This window comes from Penicillium solitum (genome assembly GCF_028829755.1).
Source record: "Penicillium solitum strain IBT 25940 chromosome Unknown utg000008l_segment0_segment0, whole genome shotgun sequence".
In the NCBI taxonomy this organism is placed as follows: Eukaryota; Fungi; Ascomycota; class Eurotiomycetes; order Eurotiales; family Aspergillaceae; genus Penicillium; species Penicillium solitum.
Window position 1 is genome coordinate 4,446,103 of NW_027072127.1, and position 24,311 is coordinate 4,470,413.

A 24,311-nucleotide genomic window follows, 5' to 3' on the forward strand; every position below is an offset into this window, starting at 1 on the left:
AACTCAAGACCTCTGATCATATCCAAGATCTCAAATCTGCCTTTCCTCAATGCATCCGACACAGCGACCGGCGCCGAGTAAAAGAGATCGAAGGAAAGACCATAGAACCAGAGTCTGAGAGGGGGAAAAAAGAAAGAAAGAATCGAATATGAAAGACCAAAAACATCTCCAAAAGACCTAGGTCTTTCTAGTTTTCAGTCCGGCCCTGCTCGGCGGAGGATTGCTCGTAGCTCTTCTTGCCGAGCTTAGCGAACAGCGACTGGGGCTTGCCGGCACTGCAGTTGGTTAGTTTGGAGGTTCCAAAGTATATCAAGTCCAAGGGAAATCACATACTTCTTGAACCGCTTGCCCTTGATATCGCTCAACTTCTTTGTGCAGGGGCTCATGAGTTCGTCTGAGGGGGAGACGTAGGAGGTGGGTTGTCTGTTATGATAGGTTAGTTTCTTGGATTATAACAGAAAAGACAGAAGATTTGACAATACTCACTCCTCGCTTGTCACTTTGCCCTGCAACACCTGGCGGTGGTACTCCATTGATGAGATGTCTGAACCCTTAAGGTCGGTCTTGTCGCTGGCGCTGGTCAGGTGGGTGTTGGTTGAGCGGTCAGCCAGAGGCTGGGCTTGTGTGGTTGCGTCCATTTTGTGGATGTGTAAGGGTTTGAAGAGAGATGTGTAGTAGTATGTAGTGTGTAATATTGGAGGATTGAAAGGGAAGAAGGTTAACAAAAACAAATCGGATAAGATGAAAAACGTGTGTGTTGGGGCTGAGATTGTTGGCTGGGCAACCGAGTATGACGCCACAACATATTCCCTCAATGACCTTGGATATCCAAGTTGGCACTTATTACAGGCTGTTAATTATGGATATCTGAGTTTGGTTTTTAAGGAATGTAATGAACTCTAATCACAGTAATCACAGTAGTAAACAAAATAAAAATAGTAAACACAGAATTAAACTAGTGGGAATCATGGTGTCGTCCAAGCGTACACACAATAGAGTACATAGTACAGTGTACAGATGCAAAGCGCTAGAAAGATCAGAATGCAAGGTGCGTCGTAAAGTATGGCTAAAGCCATTATAGCCGTTGAGGGGAGGATCACAGCTCAAGCGACCGTGGGTTATCCGTACCCAGCTCATCATCAGCCGGTGTAGTCATATCCAGGCCAACAGGGCGCCCATTTAATACAGGCGGCGTACTCTGAGAACGGGGTTGTGGTGTTGCCAGAGTAGGCACGGACATAGACTCAGGAGAGGTAGGTTCTTCCACCTTATCCGTCTCCTCAACATCTCTTTCTGGAGAAGAGGATGTAGGAGTCGGCGGGGAATAGGGCGTGGTCGGACTAGCAGCGCTATCTTGATCGGACGAGTCAGAGATATTTCTGCGATGACCACTGTTCTCACGGTATGAGGACGAAGTTGGGCGTGTCGATCCCGGACTAGCCGACGGGGAGGCAAAAATTGGGGATGAAGACCGCAGACTGTAAGACCGAGCGACCATTCTTTGAACAGCCGGGAACTCCATATAGTTGTTTCCTGACCCCCGTGAGAACAGGGCGAGGGCAAAGCAGCAGAGGACCATGATGCTCTGGATCACGGTGACTCTCTTTTGGAAAACTAGTTCGTCGGCAAGCACACCGAGCTGGCCGCTGAGGGACTGGACTTCTTGGTGGTACTGCATGCGCTGGTGTTCGAATTCAAGGGCAACAGACTTCCAAACATGATCGTACTGCTCACGGAATTCTCTTAATTCATTGAGAACAGTTACGTTGAGGTTTTCCAGGAAGGTAGATGTCTTTGCTAGCTGCCGTTTCTCCACCTTGTTGAACGCATCGCGCAAGATGCGAGACTGTTCCTCGATATAAAGAAGAGACAGGGTAGAGTTCGACTCGAGCATCTGGAGCCGCTTGTGGACAGATTTAAAGAAAGATTCTTGGGTCGTGGGATTTGCAGATGGCGGTTGAGTGTTTGTAGGTCTCGTCGACTCCGGGGGAGGAATGCTCTGCTCCTCTTTGGCATTGGTGGTGACTTTCCCGATGGTCTCGGATGTAGCGTTCTCCTGAGTAGGCTCCGAAGATACGCTTGAGGCATCTGGAGCGGTCACGACATGTTTGGCAGGCTCGCCCTGCTTTCGGGTATCCTCACCTTTTTGGGGCGCAGATAATCCGGCATTGGTCGCGGAGGGACTGCCTTCAACTGCAGCAGTAGAGTTCTGTTTCGGTGGTGGATTGGTCTGATCCGTTGTGGCTGACGTGGACGGAGTCGCAACAGGCGGCCCATCAGTGATGTCGCATATATCTCCATCATTTCGTTTCGCAAAAGGCGACACGGCCTCTGATACAGGGTTCGGACAAATCTCATCCATTGTAAGGCTAGGTTCCACCTCAGGAATCAATTTCTCCACTGGCACCTCGACTGGCACATCAACAGGCACCTCAACAGGCTTGGTCTCCAGATCTTCAAGGAGCTGATTAGCTTCACTGGCCTCCAACTCCTCAACCTCAGCGCGGTCAGAGCTCTCGCCATGCTTGTACTCTTCCATCATGGTGGTACCATGCACCCGAATTAAGCTGATAGGGCAGAAGAACTCATGCCCATAGTGCGTGAGGAATTCAACTCGGAGGTATCGAGCCCAAATAAGCGAATTCTCTACTGCGAAAGCTTGCACCTCACGAGTGTTGCGTGCCTCATAGACACCAAGTTCTTTCCACTGATCCGGTTTCGCGGGATACCGATCCGAGACACTAACCCGGAATGTGTGGAAGATAGAGCTGAAGAACTCATAGTTTGCAAGGACAACCGTATCAACCAGAATATCATCGCACAGTTCCAAGATAAGAAATTTGTTCTGAGCGCGACACTCATTGAGCATATAGCTATCCTTATTCTCAATCAACACAGAAGAGGAACCCTTGCACTCGGGATTCGTCTTCAGCACCGTAGCTGCGCAGTCAAAGGAAGCATAGTTGAACCGCTCCTTGCAAGTGGTGCCAGCATCCTTACGGCGCGACGCGTCTCTTTGGAGCGCACCCTGCCCATGTACATCCACTTTGCCTCTTCCATCCGCGTTCCCCGCCTGCCCAGCCTCACGCGACGGGATATGTGAGCCCCAAGCGGTAGGGCTGGCTTCGGGCGTCTCAGCGCCGAACCCACCAAAGTCCAACTCGATCTCGGAATCGTCACCCAGCGAATCTAAGGCATTATTGATTCCTGCCGGCTGCCGACGGTCTTCCTTTCCAGCTGCCGCGACACGTCTGTTCCCTCCGACATTCTCGGCTGATTGTCCAACCTTCGCTAGGTTCTGCTTCTTCCAGTCCTCAAATGAGAGGAAACTGGCGCCATCTAATAGCGAGTCTGTATCTTGATCCTGCTCTGCGTTTTGCTCTGGAATCGTTCTCGCCGTCTCTTCTGGCGTCCCGCTTGAGATAGCAGGTGGATTAACGACCGGATCGGGTGCTGCCGAAGCAAGGTACATATCGCGACCCGGTCCCCAGCGCGTCTCCAGACACGGTGGGAGGTGGAAGAGCTCCGCCTCCGTCTGCCAGGTACTCTTCGCCGGACATCTTGTCACTGGTGTCGTAGGCAGCGCACGCTGCGCCCCGCTCTGGGGTGGCTGGGCGGTCGCATTGGAGAGCGCGTTGTGGCAGAGAGCCAAAAGGATCGAGGCGCAGTATATCCAGGAAGTCAATGACCGGCCCGCGGTCAACATGCTGTCGGTTTGATGATCAAATAGTCGCACTTGTATAGCTTCCTCGGTGAGTTCAAGCTATCAGGTCGACCTGCGTGCCATGCACATCGTGGCTGGGAATAAGAGCAATCGACTCGGGGGGTTTGTATTTCACTCTTAGTGCGAGAGATAGCGATTAAGCAAAGCCGAGCTTGGCGACAAATGGCGGTCTCCAGCAAGAAATGGATCAGAGTGGAACAAATGGCAGGTCCAAGTGGACCGGTGGCATCTCGGCACCGGGTTGGCTCTGACCGCCTTTCAAACGGGCTTCAGGGCTCCACGACAAAGTAGATTCGATTCATCATTCAATTAAGACTATAACTACAGACTACTGATCTAAAGATTTACAGAGAACTCAATTCTTCGCGGATGATGATCAATTTTCCCTTTGGACTGTCTCATAACTAGTTACAGTATAACTCAAGCGAGAGAAAACGGCCGCGATTGTTTCACCAAGTCATCCTACCAGGATCGACTTCACCGCAACTCATTCCACCTTTTCCCTGAAGAATCCACGCCAACCGTGTAGTTCGTATGGTATGCGAAAGCCTCCCGTCAGAATCAAAAATCCGCCAACGCATTCCGAGTCAGCCTTCTAACCTTTTTGTGGTTTTTCGTATTCGTCGTCTCCGTCAGTGTCCGTGACCCTTGGTCTGATATTGTACAGGAAGAAATAAAAAAAAAAACAGTGTGGACGACCAGGGAGCGTGATGCAATGCACGTGGCAGTGCACCGTTGAGGACAGACGGAAACAGACGAAACACTCAATCCGAGAACAAAGAGACAAAAGACAAGAAAGCGGAACATTAATTTATCGTGGGTAATTTTGAACTTTTTTTTTTCCCAACTGAATCGAAACATGCAAGCAGACATCAACATGAGGGGAGAGTATAGGGTAAGGGTAGAGTGAAGTGCAAGCGAATACCGAGCACCCTAGAAGTGAGCATCATGCCACCCACCCACGAGATCGAGATCATCGTCGATGCTTCCATTGTCATGAGGAAGGAAGCTGTTAGAGGCATTGCTGCGCCAATCCTGTCGTTCGAGCAAATGGCGGCGGCGAGCGTCCACAGGCGATGCGGGCTTGGATTTGGTCTGGTATCCGCAAGTGCCTCGACCCCAATCGTGTCGCCGAGCATTGACAGCAACGCTCTTGGGGCCAAACACCTCACGCGACTTGCGAGGCTTGTACTTGCGGGGTTCGTCCTCGGGTTTGTACTTGCGTCGCACATCACCAAGCATCGACCACTTATCGGCACTAGAGGGCTCTTCTACAGAGCTCCGGAAGGGGCGAGGCGTGCTACTTGACGCACTTGAGTCGCTGTCTTCGTCCAGAGAAAGATCCCCAAGCACGTTAGGTTCCATCTTCAGATCCTCATCGGGGCCTGGAGAGCGTTGGTTGAGTGAAGCGGAGTCCGGCTCGCGCAATCTTGGGAGGGCTGCTCCCTGGCTCTCTTGGCTCCAGCTGCGAGAGTTCTGCTCCCGTCGTTGGGCCACGGCGAGATCCTCATTCTCAGACTCCTCCTCCTCTTCGTCCCACATGTCGCACCAGCTCTTTGAGATCTTGTCGGCACCTTTGTTACCAAAGACCATCGACAAAGAAGGGAGGGGCTTTGTTGCATGAGACGGCAGTGATCCAGTGATGGAAACAGGATCAGAGCGAGGAAGCGATGGCGCCTGACGCTTGCGAAGGTTGAGCAAGACAAAGGAATCACTGAGCTGAGAGTCCAAAACAGAAGCCACTGATGGAGTTTCCATGCGAGATGAGAACCACGAGGATCCAGCAGCTTCGGAAGCCGGGAACAGATCCTCGGTGTAGCTCTCGTTGTCCGGAATGGCAGATAGTTGTCGGATAGCTTGAGGAGGGCTCGACTGTAGCGCCTTGGCCCATGGGAAAGAATCTCCCTGGTTGACATGGGGGCTCTGGAGGGACGGGGTGCGAAGGGGTTCGCGGTTGGCGCTGGCAGCAACCACCTCGCGGTCTTCGGTGCAAAACTCATCAAGAGATTCGTCATCGGTAGTGAAAGAGATCGCCCGGATGATGCACTCACGCACCTCCGACAAAGACCGCTTGGATGGATCAATGGTCAAGGCATGGGTCAGGATCTCGTAAGTGTCCTGGGACATGTTGGGGAAGATGTCGAAGAGCGACTGGCGATCACGCACATAATCCGCGAAGAGTACATCGGACTCGGTGGGGGTGACAAAGGGATTACGAGCAAACAAAATGTTCAACAGACAGATACCAACAGACCAGATGTCGGCCTTGGCGGGAGAGTATCCAGTCATGGTCGGATCATATTGCTCGGGGGCCATGTAGCGGTCGCTGCCAACACACGCCTCGTAACACCATGACTCTTGCGTAGCGAGACCAAAGTCGCCTAACTTCATGGAGCCATCCTGTGTCAGGAAGATATTCTCCGGCTTGATGTCACGGTGAAACAAGCCCTTGGCATGCATGAAGTCGACGGCACTAATCAGCTGCAGCATGAAATCCCGAACGTGTTCGGTCTCCAGTGGACCACGGTTAAGGCGAATGGCCTCGTATAGATCTCCATTGGCACAGTACTCCAAAACAATGTATTTATGAGTCTCGGTGTCGAACGTGTGAATCAGGTTGACCAGGTTCGAATGGAAACCAAACCGTCGGTGACACTCGAGTTCTTCGGAGCGATCTTCAGAGGAATTCGTTGAGGCCTTGATTAGACGTTTGATAGCAACATCTTCGCCCGTCTTGGTATCTGTAGCAAGGAAAACCATTCCAAAAGACCCATGGTTAAGAGGGGCGACAGTTTGAAAACGACCATCCAAAAGTTGGCCCTCAACGAATTCTTCCTTCAAGCACTCCATGGTCGACATGTTGGCCTGATGATCCCGGAAAAAGGACGAATGCAGAGATGATATGGAATGGGGGAACGGGCTGATGTAATGCTTCAACAAAGAGATGAAGTGAAAACAAGTCTATGAGCCGCTCAAAAGAACACTTAAGCGTTGTCGAAGTATGACAATCAAAAAGCAACCAGGCTAATGAATATTAAACGAACAACGAAGAGAAGTATCAGGCGCGGGGTCCCAAGGTAAAGCGAGACGGGCGAAAAGAGGAGCCGGGGGAAGTCAGGATATTGAGATGAAGAGAATCCTGACTGAGTCGAAATGTCATATAAAAAAAAATGTACTGATGAAAGTTGATGGACAGATGAAAAGAGGAGAGAATGATGCCGCAACGGCGTAGGTGAATGGACCCGGGAAGGGTTGTTGACGCTAAGGAAATGGGTAAAGACCGTTATGTGCTCATTTGTATATCGTTTTTCGTTGGTTAACGGGAAGGGGTCCCAAGTGGACGACACGAATGTGTCAAAAGGCAATGGACAAGTGTTTGAAAGTCGGCCTGATACCGGATGAATCGAAGAGAGTCGAGATAAAGCGCTGCGTAATATCGTAATTGAAAAAGGTCAAAGATGTATAGGAGAAAAAACGGGAAAGAATCCTATGAACACCGGGTTCAAGGTTGGAGGGCCGTGACTCAAGTTGAAGATAATTGGGATTAGTGAGTCATGAGGCCAGATCGTATTGTTGGGCAAATTGGTTGGGCGAATTGAGGGATCCGGTAGAGCACCCTTCTAATCCAAGCTGGAAAAGGAGAGGTACTCGATGCCAGGTTGCCCCTGAGGTATGAAACTCCGGAAGTGCTCTCACGACAAGGCTCGACCGAAGCAACGTATGATTGCCCACAACGCAGGGAACACCTTCGTGTGGATTGGAGTGACGAAGGCTGAAGGTATGGATAGCACAATTGCAATCCAACAGACCGGAATTGGGACCCTTTTATCAAGTTGATGGAAGTGAGTCACCCGAGCTCAGGGTGGACCCGGAAGACCGAGGAAAAGGGGTTTGGGACGGAGAGTGGGAGAGAAATACTCTTCTGTCAAAGGTAGACCAGGATCAGACCTTCGAGTTTGAAGTTGTCGATAGAAGAGTATAGTCCGTCCAGGGTTGGTGGTGTCTTGATATGTTGGCAAGCAGACACGGGGATGTTGGTAACCTTGGATGCGTTGGAAGTAATATGAAGGTAACGGGTAGGTGATGGGGTGAGAGAGGATTCGGAAAGTAGGAAGGCGGGAAAGAGAGATGGAAAATAGGGGAGCGAAAGAGAAGATGATAGGGAACGAGGGAAGATGGATGTTGATGGTATAAGGGGAGAGAGAGAAGGAGCCAGGGAGAGAGGTGTTGTAAAGGCGTGAGGGGAATTGGAGAGGCAAAATGATTGGTCATACCGTACGATACCGTAAGATACGGGACTTCCCTCGTGGGCGGTTCATCCGTGTGATCTACATTGTCGACCTGATTCCACCCAATTCCACCCAATTTGACCGGCACCCGAAGGTCCTTGGCCCGTTTTCGTCTCCCGGGGAAACTGGTAACGTATGGAATGAATACCGGTAATAACGATGGGTCATCGTCCAGGCTCTCCAAGTTTCATGAACCTTCCAGGCATTCCTTATCCTTGGGTAAAAGACGTCAACCGTCTACGTGATCTCGATTATCGTCAAATGTTCAAATGTTGAAATCAATGTCTACAATAACGCGATAACGTTAAATTCCATTGTTGGTTGCCATTTCCTACAAGGTCGCCCATCACATCATTTACCCAAGAGTCCTATCTTTCAGACTTCAGACTTCAGACTTCAGACTTCGAACATCCCAAACTTTCGAGATTCTGGTTCAGAGACAGGCCAGTCACAATGACGGTTGACACCAGCAGGGGCAGGCCCTTTCTGGAGTTTCGTCGGCCGAGGGCGGATCAGGGTGGCGCACTAATCCCAATGCGTATAATTGCGCAGCCAATTCTGGGGAGACCAGCCAATCAGAATAGATGATTCGGCCACTATTTACAGGCTGCATGACGCGATAGAGTGGGATGGCGTGATCTCTTCTGATTGGTTCACCCCGGATACCTACTGCAGTCGGATTTACTTTGTCCGTTCTCAAGTTGTGTATGTACTCCGTACTTTATGTACTTTATGTGCTGTGCCTATGGGAAGGTACCCTTTCCGCAGGTACTCATGCACAACGGAACTCGTTTCGGATGGTGTGGACCATCCTAGACTACAGGTACCTTAGACTAGCTTTCAAGGGTTTGGTTTTATTTTTATTGTTTTCTTTTTTTCTATTAATTCTTTCCCAGTTACACCATTTGCTGCACTATTAACGTTATTCTTTGCCGCGCGGGATTTACGAGACAAGATCTGTCTGACCCATATTATCGAACCAATATATGGTTTGCGGGGTTTTGATGCAAATGCGACTATCTTCTATATCAGCGGGAAACAATGTATGATCATCACTCAGTACAATATACTTTGTAGTATCTTGTATATGGATCGGACCCAATTACTGATGTGTCTCTAGTAAAAGGACATTGGAGAACCATCTCACCCCAACGACAAGAACACGTATGTTGTCCTTTGAGTGGAGCGTGCACCCAACTTGTCATGAGTCCCCAACCACCTTTCAGACACCCACGCAGCCCTGTCAAGCGGTGAAGGGGAAGCCCTCGTTGCCCAGATGGCCTAGCCTTAGATCAGGTTTGACCGCCTCCTGCGACCTGCAAGGTCAAACCTTGCAGGTCTCAAGTTGATAGGTACACATTATGTACACTGTTCCATTCAAAGCATGCTCAGAAGTACGGAGTACATAGTACCCGAACTCTTGAAACGATAGAGTTGCTGTGGATATGTGGCACGACTTCGGTCTCCGGCAACTCATGTGCATCACGCGACGTCCCATCCATTTTGTGTATCATCACCCCATTTCTATGACCATTCCTGTCGGAAATCTCAACCCTCCCAATCGAATTCTTCGGCTGTAGGTACATACATTGTATATGGAGACATCCACCCCCTTTCGGTACAGTGTTCCCTGGGTGCATCGTACCTAACATATCATATATTCGCACGCAATATAGTGTACATAAGATAATCTTTGTTGCACTTCTTTTGTATGTCGGAGTATTGCAGGGAGATCTGCAGAAAGGATATGTGCACGGCTCAGTTTCTGGTCCTGATCTCCCCCTCCATCATCCATCAGCCACTACAGTTGGCTCCATGATTATCATTCCCGGTCCCTTTCATGCAGTCTCCTCGCCGAGTACAGCGTATAACATCAATAATAATGTCCGTACACGATATGCTGCATATAATATATTTATGTTTATATATTATATACAAAACCTACGCGTAGTCTAGTCTACATTAAACCCTCCATAAAAGCCATTCGTCATCTAACGTTGCTCATGCATCAAAAGAAAGCGATCAGCGTCTAAAAGCCGACTCCAATGATAAATCCCATACAACCGCCCTATCAACCCTGACCCTAGATATGGGTTGAAACGTGTCTCTTCTCTAGGTTTACGTTAGGGGTACGCTTGCGTGGTTTTGCGTACATAGCCACATACTCCGTACTCCGTACATGACTACACAATGTCCTCCGTAACATACAGTGATAAATATGATACCGGAGGCTGGACTTATCTTCCGAATCCGACATTTGCGATATGATGTGAGATATGAGATACGAATTGCCTTATCAAATCTACGGAGCACACTCCCGAGTATAGACGTTTTGGGGCAGTGATTTGAGTGGAGGATACTTCCTCCGATAGGGACGATAAGAGAGTCCATCCTCAACCTCCCGAGGTCGGAAGAACAACATACAAATGAGTAGATAAGATGTCCATGGTTCAATTCGAACCTTGAGAATCATCATTATCATAGTACCGAGTAGACTATCATGGACTATCATGGATTATCATACCATACCCCGCACGATCGTCATTCCATGATCATATCCGGACGAGTTCTGAATTTTGAAACCATGTTAGACGGTATTTGAAGGGTCATGATAGTCCATGTGCTATCTAAGCCCGATAGTGGTGTGGCGGTAGCATTAAACTAAATGTACGGAGTACATATGGAGTAGATAACGATGGAATTATGCTTATCATCGTATACGACAAGACAATATAGGAGAATAAGGGAATAAGAGAGAATAAGAGAATGGACATGCCAAGTAAAAAAGAGGGGGTGAGATAACCGATCGCTATGGGACCACTTCCCCGGATTTTGGTCTCAGCTGATTCTCCTCAATTGGACTAACCTCGTATGTTGTAGTATATTATATTAATCCAATATCTCATATTAAACATGTACTCTGCATATTTATTCTTTTTTCCTCCCTATATACGCAAACCGGAGCCAAAGCTATATTACACTCTATATATTTTTTAGTCCGAGCGTGTAAGCCCAATATGACTTTAGATTAGGATACGTTGAAGGAACCGGCGCACTGCATATGGCCTGTGCAACTACGGAGTACTGTACGGAGTATGTTGTATGCACATCTCCAGGACATCAACATGCAGTTGCATTGCACGATGTACGGAATCGTAGGGCGATCCCAGCCTCCTGTAGGTCTCTTTTTCTCCGTGTACGACTCCGCGCTGCTGCAGGAAAAGAAAACAAAGATTGGAATTTTCAAGGTCAATGCAAGGGTCGATATTGTCTGAGGCTTTTTTTTTTTTTTTTTATCGGGCGCAACGCGCGAAAGAACTTTCATGCTGTGTCAATATATTTATGCTTTACGAGTTCTTCGTGCCCGTTGCCGAGTCAACACGGGCATGTCTCCCCTCCTTTTTTGCCTTACAGATTATACTCTGTCGCCTTGTTAGCTGGGGAAACTGTGATGATGAATTGACTGCTACCATGTCCAGCATATCGGCTCTCGCCAGCCCCGTTGTTGGAGTTCATTGCCTACATTCTCCCATGTCTTTATTGCACCTTGTATACTCTACTCTGTTCGGAGTTCCGCTTATAACACTATAGTTATCATCTGGATTTATATTTTTAATCTGAGCATATCACTCTCGCTTGTAACGGCTAAGCTATGTTTGTTTACCATATATTCCCCGATAATATGGGTGGCAAACTATCAATATAGAAGTCATCAACAAAACCCCGTCTTCGGCTTCTTAATCCCATGCCACATTCCACAGGGTCCTGTCAACGTCATTCCACCCTGACATCCCCCTTTCCGCTCAAGGTGGATCATTGTTACACTTAAATTAATAACTCAGAAATACAGATTGTAATTAAAAAACTAAGACTTCATAATTGAGTGACGTTGGGAGACCCATTTGAGACGTAAAATGAGTAATAGGGTGGAGACCACCTAGGCAGGGCCAAATGAACATTTGGAAGTCATTTCTTGCTTCTATTTACAGAGTATGGAGTATTTGGGATTGGATTGGTACCCATTGAGCTCCGCTTGCATCTAGACCCTGTGTTTATTTGATCATGGCGATGCGTATTGCAGTTCGGGTCTGTGGCGAGTGGAATCGTAATGCAATGGTCGTGTTGGGAATCGGCAAACGGATTCACAATCTGTCCCTTGGGGTTGGGTCTAGTCCAACACTGAATATGTAATAATTAACATTGACAACGGATATACGGAGTACAAGGTACCCAACTGTTGATATGATGTGGATCTGGTTATACACATGGCCACGTAGGCGGATCACATAGGTTGGCTGTCTGTCTTCAATCTTCGTACCTGAGGTAAATTGCGTTTGTTATTTTACTTAGTCTCTGAGTCATTCTCTATTCTATTTGTTTCTAGCACCTATGCCGAAAAATAAAGACTCTTGGTTGTTTTATGTTGACTTCCAAGGTTTATACCTGGAGGATCTACACTGTATGATAATATATCTTTGATAACAAACTCATCTCTTTAACATATTTCTAGGATTCATGAAATACCAAAACATATACATAGACCAAGAGCTTATATATCCTAACACATGTACATCGTAGATTGATATATTTCACCCATTGAAGTCGCGACGGAGGCGATGATTCATAGCAGGATGGCCTCTGATTGGCCGAGAACCCCCAAGCGCTCCGCGATAAAAAAAAGCGACCAACTCAATATCAAACCCCGAGGACGCCGTGAGAAAAAGTCCATTCTCGATGATGCAAAATGAGCAAGCGGTCGCTCGAGGAGTCCAGGGCAGGCGCGCATATGTCACCCGATCCTGATAATAATGGTTTGCTTCCCATTCAGGACCTGCTCTCCCCTGGCGAGGAAGAGCATGGCCAATTATCCGGACCCTCTAAGAAGCCCAGGAACTTCATTGCCACTGTCGTAAGTGCCCCCGTTGACTCGCCTATTCTGTTCTGCGACGCGACCGAGTCGTCCGGCGGCCGCTAACCCCCAGTAATAGGCGTGTGAGACTTGTCGCTTGAAAAAGACGAGATGCGACGAATCGCGGCCGAGGTGTGGACTATGTAAGTCACTTGGCCTAGAGTGTGTTTATAATGAGCGTAAATCTTCAAAGTAAGTCACCCTCGATGGTTTTTATTTTCAATTGCTTATACGATTGCAGACGCGATCAATCTCTCACGATGATCATGAGCACTCTCCATCGACTGGAGACAAAATTGGAAAACATACCAACGTCTATTTTGAGTGATCTGCAGTCTCTTCGGAGCCAGATTCGTCCTCCTGCCCAGGAACCGCAGACCCAGTTATCGCCTGCCTTCGGCGGCGATGGCAACCAGTCCCTATCAATGCTGCCCCCCATCGGGGATAACCTCACACCCGCAGCAGCTGGGGGTGGAGATGACTTTGAATTTGAAGAGAATCAACCAAAGTCAGACTCTGCAGGACGGGTCTCGATTTCTTTCAGTCAGCACGGTGTCATCGTGTGGCCTGGAGCAAGACATATCCTCCCGAAGCAGTTACTAGCCGCCTATGAAATGCTCGGGAAAAACTATGTCATTGAACTGGAATCATCTCGGCCTCCGCTGCCGATGTTCGCCAGTCCCTATCCATTACAGGCGGGAGATCACTGGCTAGAAGTACTTCCGTTGGCAATGATCAGAGGTCTGGCGGATGCGTTCTTCAGTGTTTTTAACCCCTCTACGCCGATTATGGACAAGGGATTCTTCTTTTCCTTCACTCTTGGCTCAGCCATCGAGAGTAGCTTTGGATTTAATCTAGAGAGCTGTATAGTACTTAACGTGCTAGCATTGGGCTGTCTCGCTGTTATGGCCTACCAAGAAGGAAATTATCCTTTGCCAGGTACTCAGGGCCATCGATTTGAGCCCCCAGAATGGATCAACGTGGTTTACGAAGAGCAGCCTGGACTGCGATTTTTCAATGAGGCCCGACGGCGTATCGGCTTTTTGATGTGCGACAACGATATCCAAAGTTGTCAATTTTACCTTCTTTCCTCGTACGTATCCATACCCCAAGCTGACTTTTATATCCAGATTGATACTCATCTTTTATAGTGTATATTATAGCCAGATTCCCCGTCCAATGGACTCTTGGACAATGATTTCTCGCGCTGCGACTTGCTGTCTATCAATGTTGACGAAGTGAGTCCTGCCCTATACACAAACACCTGAATGATACTGACTCGTATACAGCCATAATGTGAATTTCGACGAGTGGGAAGGCGATATGAAATCCCGTGTATACTGGAACTGTTTAATGAACGAGACCATTCTCGTACAAGAGCTGCACCTCCCATCAAGCGGCCTCTCTCGCCTCGAAGAACAAGTCCCAATTCCCAAATTCATCGGCTTCGAAACAACCGGCTACGCCTCAACCCGTTTTAACTCATCAGGCGTAGTTGACGACTCATACTTCCAATATCATTTCTTGGCTCAGGTAGCCCACCGCATCATCCTCACGCGGATCCGCCATTCCCTCTACTTCTATTGTGAGTTATCCTGCCATTCCACCTAAACAGTCAAAACAAAAGCCAAAATCCATCCTCTAACACACCATCCTCCATCTAGCGGACTCAGGAACCTTCCCCCTACCGGCAATAAATACCGAGCTGCACCACCAACTAGAACAATGGCGCACCAACCTCCCAACAACAATCCAATTCAACAACGCCCCATACTCATCCCACCCAACCCCAGCAACCCCCTCCATCCACCCCTCCCCGTCCGCCTCAATAGCATCTCCAGTCCACCTCTCTTCCCCAAGACCAAGACAGACAGACCCGAACCACCCCCTCTCCCCAGCAATAGCAGTAACAGACGCCATGCTTAAAGGCCGACACATGATCGCGCGCTTCCACATCGGTCGGCCGTATTTATACAAAGCTCTCCGAATCCCGCATCTTCTAACAGATGAAGACTTCGTGCAAGTGCGAAGCGGTCTCCAGAATGCAATGGACTGGCCGATTACTCAGGGCATCTTCCGCAAAATGAAGAGCTGTATTCCGATTAAGTTTGCTTTTTGCTCGCAGTGAGTTATCCCTTCTACAGCTCCCTCTGCATACAACTGTGTCTATGTGTTTGGGCGAGTTTGACTGACTTTTCTTCGCAAGATTCTTTGGTCAAATATTGCTCTTCTATTGCATAGCCCATTCGCCAAGTTCGCGTGTCCGCGAGACACTGCCGGATGGCTGGGAACGCTGGAATGAGGAGATGTTAGGATTTTTAGAGGATTGTGCAGCGCACAGTCCGGCTGTTTCGCAGGATCTGGACCTGCTGCGGTATCTATGGCCTGAGAACTAGGTACTCTGCGCTTTTAGGGTAGGTATATTATGTGAGATATATAGCCTTCTATTGTTCATCTCTATCTCCTTTCCAACTACCATTCTGGGAATTTGTTTATTTGCGCATGGAGTTGAGTAGATTATTCATTAATGTATGTTATTTCTCTTTCGAGTACAAAATTAATGTTTGGATCCGAATCACATTCAGTATAGCTATGTCTATATACGAGGGCTATGCCTCATTTATCATGTAGCACCTGCTTAAGACAAGGAAGGGTATTGCGAAAAATCAAAAGCGAAAAAAAAGGTCCGGCAGGACCGCATGGGAAAGATATTAGACGGCATCTCATGCTATGGCGAAGATGGGAGAGCATATCAGAGAGCCCAATCCTCGGCTGACTCCGAGCTTGCGATGAAGGGTTTATCAATTTGTTTGATGGCATGGTCACCGCAGAGGATACTGCAAAGAAATGCGGTTAGTGATATATACCATTGCTGAGTTGATAGGGAAGGCACATACCAAGCTTCAGCGACTAGCCCATCCAATTCCTTAACAATCTCCTCACGCCGCGAGGCAGAGACATCGCCACTGCTGAGCTGCGCTTGCAGATCCCGAATATACTTCTTCTTGCCACCAGCGCCGTCCAAGACTTCCCTGCCCAGACAGTCACTGTGGAAAGCATGCTGGCAGGGGAAGACGAAGAACTGACGGCTGAGAACGGGTAGCGAGCAGATCCAGCACCTCTCACCCGGCTCAACAATGGCGTAGCGGGTATCGAGACCGGAAATTTCCCCGCGGATTTGGCGGGCTGTCAGGGCTGAGTTATCCATTTCCTGGCGGAGGGAGTCGATGTGGCGCGAGTAATCCTCCAAAGCAGTACAAATCTCATCCTTGAAGTCATCGATGACGACGAAGTCGGGGAAGAATGGGATCAAGTCCTCGATGCGGAGCAGCTCGCAGCGGCGTAGGAATTCAATCGCGTCTTTGATGCCCGTACCTGGTTGGCGAATCTTCTTCTCAGCGACGAGGAGCCATAGCTTCTTGCGGAGCTTGTCGTTGCCCTCTGGGCGGTCTGCGACGATCGCGGCGAGTTCTATGTCTTTGTGCTCCAGAGCTAGCTCCACAGCCTGTAGATACTGTCCCATTGTGCTGTAGATGTGAATGCAAGACTGGATTCGTTGGTTTTGAATGCACAGGCGAAGTGCGAAGTCTGCATCGTATGGAGGAGGGGATGATGGTTGCGATTGGAGATAAGTAAGCAGTCCAGCCTCGGACGGTGAAGGGCTGGAGGCATGTATTGAGATAAGGGTGTTGTGGACTGCTGCGGATGGATTTGGGTGGTTGACAATGATGAAGTTGAGATACCGGACGGCTTGGTTCTGGTTGAGGGAGGAGACGCTGGCAGATTTGTTGTAGTTCAACAACGCGGGGATCAGTCTCTCAGGATCAAGGTTCGTCTGTCGCATCAGGATATCAACCAGATCTGTCGGCTTGTGTGTCATCAGCACACTGCTGTATTTGTAGAACACATCAGCTTCGCTTTGTCGCTGCAAAACCTTCAAGGCTTCCAGCCATTTCTCGCGCTGAATCCAGTAGGATAGAACATAGTTGTGATCATTCGTAGCGGTTGCGAAGAACAACAATTCTTCCTCTCGTCCATGGCTGCTGATGACATCGTATACTGTTTTCTTGTCCAAGTCTGCTTTGTAGGTGTTCACAAACTCTTGGAAATCAGCTCGAATGCTGCCAAGCTGGTCCTTGATTTCTCCAGGGCTTGTGCCCTCTGCCAATTCGGCTTTGGTGGCGATATTGTCATCAAGAGAATTCAACTTTGACATGAACAGTTCCACAAGCCAGCTTGCGACCATTATTCTTTGCATAAGCGAGGCCTTCTTGTATGTTGCCAGCTGGGAGAGGAGGTAGTTCCGCAAAGCATCATGCTCTTTATGATCAATCATGGTAAGGCAAACCTCCTCGAACCCTTTGCTGCTCTTGCCCCATACTTTGGCTGCCTCGAGGAAGTTGCCCTTGCCTGCCAGGAAATCACCTGAAGCAGTCATAACAGCATCTCGCTGGGCAGCACCTCGGGCATACTGAAGGGCCTCATCGAATTTCTGCTCTTTCAAGAAGATTTTCCAAACATCTCTGTCCTCATCGCCTGCTACAACTTCAAAAATGGCCTGGCTGGTGAAGAGCCAGTATGTGTTTTTGGTGAGATCAGTTAAGAGGCCTAGCGCGCTTTGCCCAGGTTCCAAAACAGGTTGATCGTGGACAACTTCCTGGCTGAGACGGTTGACCGCGACCACTCTGCCCCCAACAAGTGCTAGGACATGCCACTGTGACAGAGTCATGGCAGAAATGGGGTCTTGTATCAACTTCCGCCCTCCTCGCGGTGATTCCGAAGCCGGAAATACCGAGCGCGCAAGCATGTTTGCGGCCTTGAATGGAGACTCCGACGCAAGTTGGCCATGGTATATCCCTTCGGAACTGAGCCATGCAAACTGCTTTTCGGTATAGCCCTCGGCCTGGTAGCTCTCTGAAATTGTGGGCGAAATTACTAGCGAAGATGGCGCAGAGCTAGACGAGTTCGGACTTTCGTGGACCACTGGCATCTCGCGCTGGAAAAGCTCCGAATACACGCCGCTTTCTCTCCCATGCTTCGAGGCTCCTGCCCGACCAATGAAATGCAGTAGTTTCCCATGGGTTGCCACAAGTACCCTTCTTTGATCAGGCTTAGAAGACACCGGTTCCGCCGAGATTCCAACCACCGGAGAAGCGCCCGGCACCTGGTAGACTGGGGCGGTATACTTCTCCTGCCGGTAGCTGGAGGGTTCAATATAAGTCTCGTAGACATTGCCATCAGTGGCACCGATGAGGATCTCGCGAGTAGAGGCGGTGGGCAAGGAGGGATTCCAAGCAACGCTTTCAATTGACACGCCTTTTAATCGTGACAAGGGTTTCGGTTGTCGCGATGGTGACTGGGAATGGAGATAGTAGTTTTCGCCAAGAGTCGTGGTGATAATCAAATGAGATGCCGATGGGTCGAGGAACATGCGCCGAATCACTCCAACTTCTGAAGATTTCTTGGGGAGATCGATATCTGTTGTTCGTGAGCACGGTTAGATCAACTTGTTGTGGCTGGCATTTGCTGCGGGGAAGGTTCGGAAGCCTACCTTCGACATCTTCAGGGGAATCAAGATCGATTCGGAGAATGCGATTGGTTGATAAGGCTAGCACAAGCACATTGTTTGCGACTTGCGCTGCAACGAAGTCCGCAGCGACGGAGAAGGCCAATTGCACTCGTTCAACGTCGAACATGGGTAGGGAAGAGCTCGGTGAGTCCATCAAGTTGCTCGGAGCAACATAACTGCTGGATCCGTCCAGCGCCATGGTGCGCTAGCTGTAGGGGCGCTATGTCATGCCGCTCATACAAGAGTTGAGGCAAGTCGAAGGTCTTGCAAGTTGATGGAGGACGGAATGGGCTCTTGAGGTCCCAAGGAATGCGGAGGCCCTAGTGTTTTGACACCTGAGGCCACGGCCGTGGATCACCAAAATTAGAACTACAACATACATACATTCATTCATACATTCATACAAGGACTCACCTAGGCAGATCTATAACATAGCAAAAGAAACATAGGCACCTGTTGATTCCAAGCTAAATTACAAACAAGTTACTCCGCTAATGCATCATGGGGTATCATCGTTTGTGAAACATGCAACAGCTGGACTGGGTATCTCAAACCGAAAAAGAAATCCTGGCAATCACCAGCCTGGCTCACATCACTACACATTCCCGATCCAATTTCCTGCTCTTCTCCTTGGATTTATCCTTTGCCTTCCCTTTATTCCTCTCGCGATCTTTCGTTCGGCCTCTTCCACGCTTCTCCTTCTCAAAGGCAGCCGGCCCAAGTTTCATACCGTCCACAGTGTCATCAATTTCCAATGCAGACTCATTCCCTTCATTCTCCTCAGTAAATCCATCATTGCTAATTTTATCCCGACTAAGCCGTTCAGCAAAGCGTGAAAAAGTGGCACTGATTCTATTTTCACCCGTTTGGCTACCAGCACGGCTTCCGGGATTGCTCTTGGCCGAGCGAGACCCACGGCGCGAGAACGATGTCCCCTTTGTGCTTCCTTCTTCCATCGGTGCCAGCCTAGGTGATGAGGATGGGATAGAGCGCGGGTGAAGACCAGCCGGGTTACTGGTTTCTGAGAATGCAATGCTCGATCGCCTTGCGATACTAGCTAATGTTTGCGCATTACTCTCACATGGCCCCGTGACCTCAACACTTGGTCGGTCAGAAGAAAGGTCTTCAACACTGAAATCTGTTTGGTCGGCTAGTGTACTACCGTCTGACGCTCGAGATGATGGTGCATTCGGAATGTTGGGCGCAGCTGGATCTTCACCGATAGGAAGGATTTGGTAGAACAGAAGATAGGGAGATTCGGTCTTCAGTGCGTGGTCAATGTCAACCAGTGTCACTCGTTCTGCTGCGAGATCGTCGAAGCGCATCCAGTGTTTTGTTGTCTCCGTGACTTCTGGGCCGGGGGTGACAGGAGTGCCGGTATTGGGGCAATTAGTACCTCGAACAATGGAAATGTAATGCCCCGAGTCAACCGAGTTACCCCGATGACAAACCAGAGCTTGCAAAGAGAGTTTAAAGCTTCCAAAGAGAGGAGCATCCGCATCCAAGTTGTCATCTTGGATGAAGTGAGGCAGGCCGATCTCGGTTGGTATATCAATGTGTGTATTGAGTCTGACTGCCCTCCCGTCTGGCAAGAAGGAATAACGTTTCAGACACATCCCAAGAATCGGCCGTTTTGAGGAAAAATGGGCTGCAACTTGCGCATCGTTTGTCGGCGTATTATCAGTATACCACGCTAAGCAAGATTAGGTCAGTTCACACGAAACTCAAGGAACAGGATGAGAGGAGATGGCATACGTATTAAACTGAAAAATTGCCACGCAGGCATCATGACTTCTTTCTTGTATGAACCCTTTCGTTGTTGCGTGTTTTCACTGGTATCCTGATCTGCACTGGTATCTTTCTCCGGATTGGTATCTCTGGTGTTTGTATCGTCACTCGAATCGGGAAAGAACCGCTGTCGAACAATACTACCACGTCGACCAGGTGTCCGAGATGCCTCGAGGGATTCAGTGAACTCGGTGAACGATGACCAGGGGTTTGATTTTTCAACCCGGGGTGTATTTGATTGAGCGCGGGACATGGTGGGTGTGGTCTCGATCTCCACTGTTTCCACATGTGCTGTGGACCCCTTGGATATAGAGAGTGAATCCATTGATCTGACTGAGCTAGTGGTGTTGCGTCGTTGCATGTGTCGTTTAACTTCAATCATGTTATTGAAGTAAGCTTCCAGGCAATCTTCCAGCGTGAGTGAGTGTCCATCAGTTGGCTCGGGTGGTATGGCAACCTCGAGAAGCCTCTCATTGATAAACTTATGGTCATCACTTTCATCCTCTTTTCCAGTATGATAGATGTCCATCTTCAAAGTCAACAGTGGCAGCTCCAACTTTTCAGTAATGAAGGTGAATGCTTCCGAAGCATCCTGTTGCTGAAGTTTGGCCGCATCTTCCCAGCCACATTCTGCTAGGGCATCCTGCAGGTGTTTTGTCTGGAGCCAACCGGTCAATAACAATACGAAAGATGACGACAACCATAAGTGTTATAACTAACCATGTCTGTGGTAATGAGCTTTCCCGACCGCAGCAGATTCACCCATAGTCTCAAAAGGATTGCAAGCTTTCGACGAGGCTCATCGTTAAATGATTTGTAAAGAATGGCCTCAAAACAATCGAGGCGCGCGAACATGGCGAATAACAATGCGTCCAAATAGCATGTGACTCCTTGGCGATTCTCTGCACCTAGGAGCTTGGTGTTGGGTGTGTAATTCCTGATGATTCCCTCGATCGAGTCCTCTAGCAGAAGTAGCAGGCTAAATGCCTTCTCTGTGTCGCCTTGCGCGGTTCGCAATGCATAATTCATGTGATCTTCATCTAACGCGGTGATTCCAAGTTGTTTAATGCGCTGAGCAAGGGCTTTGACCTATATGTGAATTTGGAATATTAGAAAGGTGCAAGCTGACCGTAATGCGCTTAGACCGTACCTTCTTCTCATGCTCGTCATTATCAGCCAGAGTCGTCTCTGACTTGAAGATTCCATGGAATAGAGGACGCGAAAGTATATTAGATGCCTAAGAAGTAAAAAACCGTTAGCCAGTGTAAGATCTTGTTTGGAGTATCACCATGGTGTTCTGTACACGCATACCTCTTCTTTGCTTTGCTTGTTCAACTTATTGTGCCGATCACGACGCGTCAGAAACCGATGGATGCCACTCATTATTGCGAATGGAGAGAAAAGAAAACACTCTCAAGAGCAGGCTTTCTAGATTAAAACGGAAAATCCCAAGCATTGAAGACGTGCGGGGGGTCAGGAGACCTGTAAACTAGCTCGGAGCTTAGTCAAGGCTGCAGGATTTCTGAGAAGTGCATGTAGGATGCATCATAAGCAGAGCTCTTCTGATATGAACACGCGTCGAAAAGAAACAAATGAGACAAGTGATATGAAGTTGAACCTCCCGCTGATCTGCGGGGCAGAGCGGGAGCAGACACCTAAGGCAGGAGCTTGACCTTGAAAGGTTGCATTCGGTCATCTTGCCCTAATCTTGGCGGTGAGCCTTGGAAGATTGAGGGCGGTGACAAGCATATAAATATAACTATAGTTATATAAGGAAGTAACTAGAGTAAATGTTCTCTGTAAGAAATGACAGGGCATGGTTAGATATCACTTCATTTCACAAACCAACTCAGGAGGATTATCTTGATTGGTAACACGCTTGTCCAACCTTGGAGTCGACATCAGATCCAGACTAATCCTCATTTGTATCCTCTAGACTTTTCTAGAATCGGACCACTACGATCTCTATAAAAATTAATGTTTTGGCTTCGAAAACAGAGTCTAGGGCTTCTTTATCCACGAAGGTAGGATATTCACGTTGAAAGGTAGTAGGGCTATGATCTTATAGACCCTATGAGCTGCTAGTAACATCTACTTATAGTACAGCCCCTCGCTTTATAATTAATTAGACAATCCATCCATGTCTATACTTGCATAGATAAATCATGCATTATCGTCCACACCGCCAAGCCTCCTTTGAATAGCCGCCCACTCCTAAGTGGTGTATTCTAGTTGAGCAAAGAGTGCATGCTAACCACCTGAAGACCGAGATTGAGGATTAAGCAAGGTTTTTTGGCCAAATAACTTCCCACGCCTATATCCAAGGAACATCTCCTATCGAAAAGAAATGTCTTTTTTGTAGTAATAAGTGCTGTAGATGGCCGGTCATCGGAAATTAGTCGAGTATTTGCGGATATAGATACCCTCTGTCCTAAAAATAAAGTAGACAGTATACCACTATGAGCTATGAATCAAGAAGAAAAAGAAGCTACATAGACCGAGCAATAATTGGCCAAGTATCCATGGATGTATGTAACTGGGTGGATATGATGCCTGTTTTCTAAGGCGTCGGTATCTACCCACGTGACTGGAGTATCTGCGCGAACAATTTTTGGGAAGGGTCCGGGATGATCACCAACCCATCACACCCCATTTTTCACAGAATGGCTGCCAGAGAGCCATCCAGATACCTAACAAGGGCATTGCCCCAGGCCTCAGTGCCATCAATTCGCCCTCAAGGCTTTTTATCGCGCCGCAATGTCTCCGATGAAGCCCCGGCGAGGCGTCTGTCGGACCACCTGACCGAGCTGGAATCGGCGTCGTCTCTGTCAACGGCTGTCCCAAACAGCGCAGCAGCATCGTTCGACCCGCTTGCACGAGCAGCCGCTCGCAAGAACCAGCTTCCCCGAGGCCGGTAAGAGCACTCCGACTACATCTCCAGTCATGCGCATCCGCAGGCATAAAAACAACATGGAAACACATCCAATGAACAATACCTAACCCCCGACCCCTTCATTACAGATACCAATTCCGCTCCCCAAAATACAACCGTGGTCCTCTCCACCCTCACCAACCGCCGCCACCATCCCACCCCTCCTCCCGGCTGTTCGTCCCAGGCCCCTTCTCCGCGCCCCGAGCAGAGCAAACCTTCGACTCAACCGTCTCCCCCGACATCATGACCCTGTGCTACGTGCACACACCACCAGGCTTCAAGCCTCCCCCGAAGTCTGCCCGTCTCCGCGAGTGGGACGACAGCTCGCCCTACCACAAGAACCGTGTCCTCCGCGGACCCCGTGGCGGCGACGTCTTGCGTCTTCTCCGCAAGCCGATCAAGTTCAACAACATCCCGGAAATCGAGCGCATCACAATCCACAGTTATGTCAAGAACGCCGCGGCTGAGAGGAACTCTTCTTGGTTGCACGTCGCTGGTATTGCCGTTCAGGCTATCTCCAATGTTCGCGTTGAGACTTTCAAGTCCAGGTCTAACGTTGCTCCTTGGGGTATTGCGTCCGGGCGTGACTCTGTCGCTGTTAAGGCTGAGCTGTACGGCGAGAACATGTACCACTTCCTCGGCAAGCTGGTTGATGTCGTCTTGCCCCGTATCAAGGATTGGGAGGGTGTCAAGGGTTCCAGTGGTGATAGCAGTGGTAACATTACTTTCGGTCTGATTCCGGAGAATGTTGCTCTGTTCCCGGAACTTGAGATCAACTACGATATGTAAGTGTGCCCTGCATTTATATTGTTGTGTCGTGTCAAGCTAACCCTGCTTCAATAGGTATCCTCCCAAGATGATCCCCGGTTGCCACATCACTCTCCACACTACCGCCAAAACTGACAAGGATGCACGACTCCTCCTGAGTGCCATGGGTATTCCTTTCTACGGCAAGATTGTGAACTAAATCGGGTTTACCTGGTGATTACTCTTGGTCTTTTATTATATCTCCTTTTGGATAGTCTTGTGATATCCAGCATGTAACTTTAGAGAAGACCTGCATAATGGTCGTTGTGATTATTCGGAATCGTGTACTATCT

The 24,311-nt window shown here is 48.9% G+C and overlaps 7 protein-coding genes across 7 annotated transcripts; 2 read left to right on the forward strand and 5 right to left on the reverse strand.

Annotated features, from left to right (window-relative positions):
- Positions 1–187: 187 nt before the first annotated feature.
- On the reverse strand, positions 188–638 carry N7455_010988 (Spo12 family protein; the record flags this gene model as incomplete). Its single annotated transcript, XM_040960069.2, has 3 exons — positions 188–275; positions 334–423; positions 487–638. 3 exons carry the CDS (start codon positions 636–638, stop codon positions 188–190), a joined length of 330 nt encoding a protein of 109 aa, XP_040809501.1.
- A 458-nt stretch (positions 639–1,096) lies between these two features.
- N7455_010989 (Sad1/UNC domain protein) lies at positions 1,097–3,706 on the reverse strand (the record flags this gene model as incomplete). The annotated part of the gene is made up of 1 exon (XM_040960066.2): positions 1,097–3,706. The coding sequence occupies one exon, from the start codon at positions 3,704–3,706 to the stop codon at positions 1,097–1,099; it is 2,610 nt and encodes an 869-aa protein (XP_040809483.2).
- A 951-nt stretch (positions 3,707–4,657) lies between these two features.
- Positions 4,658–6,583, reverse strand: N7455_010990 (putative serine/threonine protein kinase; the record flags this gene model as incomplete). The annotated part of the gene is made up of 1 exon (XM_040960115.2): positions 4,658–6,583. One exon carries the CDS (start codon positions 6,581–6,583, stop codon positions 4,658–4,660), a length of 1,926 nt encoding a protein of 641 aa, XP_040809457.2.
- Positions 6,584–12,724: 6,141 nt separating this feature from the next.
- On the forward strand, positions 12,725–15,395 carry N7455_010991 (uncharacterized protein). Its single transcript, XM_040960107.2, has 7 exons — positions 12,725–12,922; positions 13,002–13,114; positions 13,164–14,015; positions 14,074–14,160; positions 14,212–14,507; positions 14,587–15,046; positions 15,129–15,395. The coding sequence occupies exons 1-7, from the start codon at positions 12,758–12,760 to the stop codon at positions 15,316–15,318; spliced, it is 2,163 nt and encodes a 720-aa protein (XP_040809513.2). The 5' UTR covers positions 12,725–12,757; the 3' UTR covers positions 15,319–15,395.
- Positions 15,396–15,674: 279 nt separating this feature from the next.
- On the reverse strand, positions 15,675–18,690 carry N7455_010992 (vacuolar protein sorting protein DigA; the record flags this gene model as incomplete). The annotated part of the gene is made up of 3 exons (XM_040960101.2): positions 15,675–15,759; positions 15,820–18,400; positions 18,474–18,690. 3 exons carry the CDS (start codon positions 18,688–18,690, stop codon positions 15,675–15,677), a joined length of 2,883 nt encoding a protein of 960 aa, XP_040809464.1.
- Positions 18,691–19,078: 388 nt separating this feature from the next.
- N7455_010993 (ubiquitin C-terminal hydrolase family protein) lies at positions 19,079–21,662 on the reverse strand (the record flags this gene model as incomplete). Its single annotated transcript, XM_040960059.2, has 5 exons — positions 19,079–20,184; positions 20,247–20,937; positions 21,000–21,368; positions 21,430–21,516; positions 21,591–21,662. 5 exons carry the CDS (start codon positions 21,660–21,662, stop codon positions 19,079–19,081), a joined length of 2,325 nt encoding a protein of 774 aa, XP_040809432.1.
- A 1,244-nt stretch (positions 21,663–22,906) lies between these two features.
- N7455_010994 (mitochondrial 54S ribosomal protein uL5m) lies at positions 22,907–24,267 on the forward strand (the record flags this gene model as incomplete). Its single annotated transcript, XM_040960054.2, has 3 exons — positions 22,907–23,193; positions 23,301–23,996; positions 24,055–24,267. The coding sequence occupies 3 exons, from the start codon at positions 22,907–22,909 to the stop codon at positions 24,176–24,178; spliced, it is 1,107 nt and encodes a 368-aa protein (XP_040809486.2). The 3' UTR covers positions 24,179–24,267.
- Positions 24,268–24,311: the final 44 nt, after the last annotated feature.

Excerpts from the sequence above, each read along its gene's own strand:
- N7455_010991 (XM_040960107.2), top strand. The coding sequence starts at position 12,758 with ATGAGCAAGCGGTCGCTCGAGGAGTCCAGGGCAGGCGCGCATATGTCA. Across the intron at positions 13,115-13,163 it reads AATGAGCGTAAATCTTCAAA|ACGCGATCAATCTCTCACGA; the intron begins GTAAGTCACCCT and ends ATACGATTGCAG. Across the intron at positions 15,047-15,128 it reads AAGTTTGCTTTTTGCTCGCA|ATTCTTTGGTCAAATATTGC; the intron begins GTGAGTTATCCC and ends TTTCTTCGCAAG.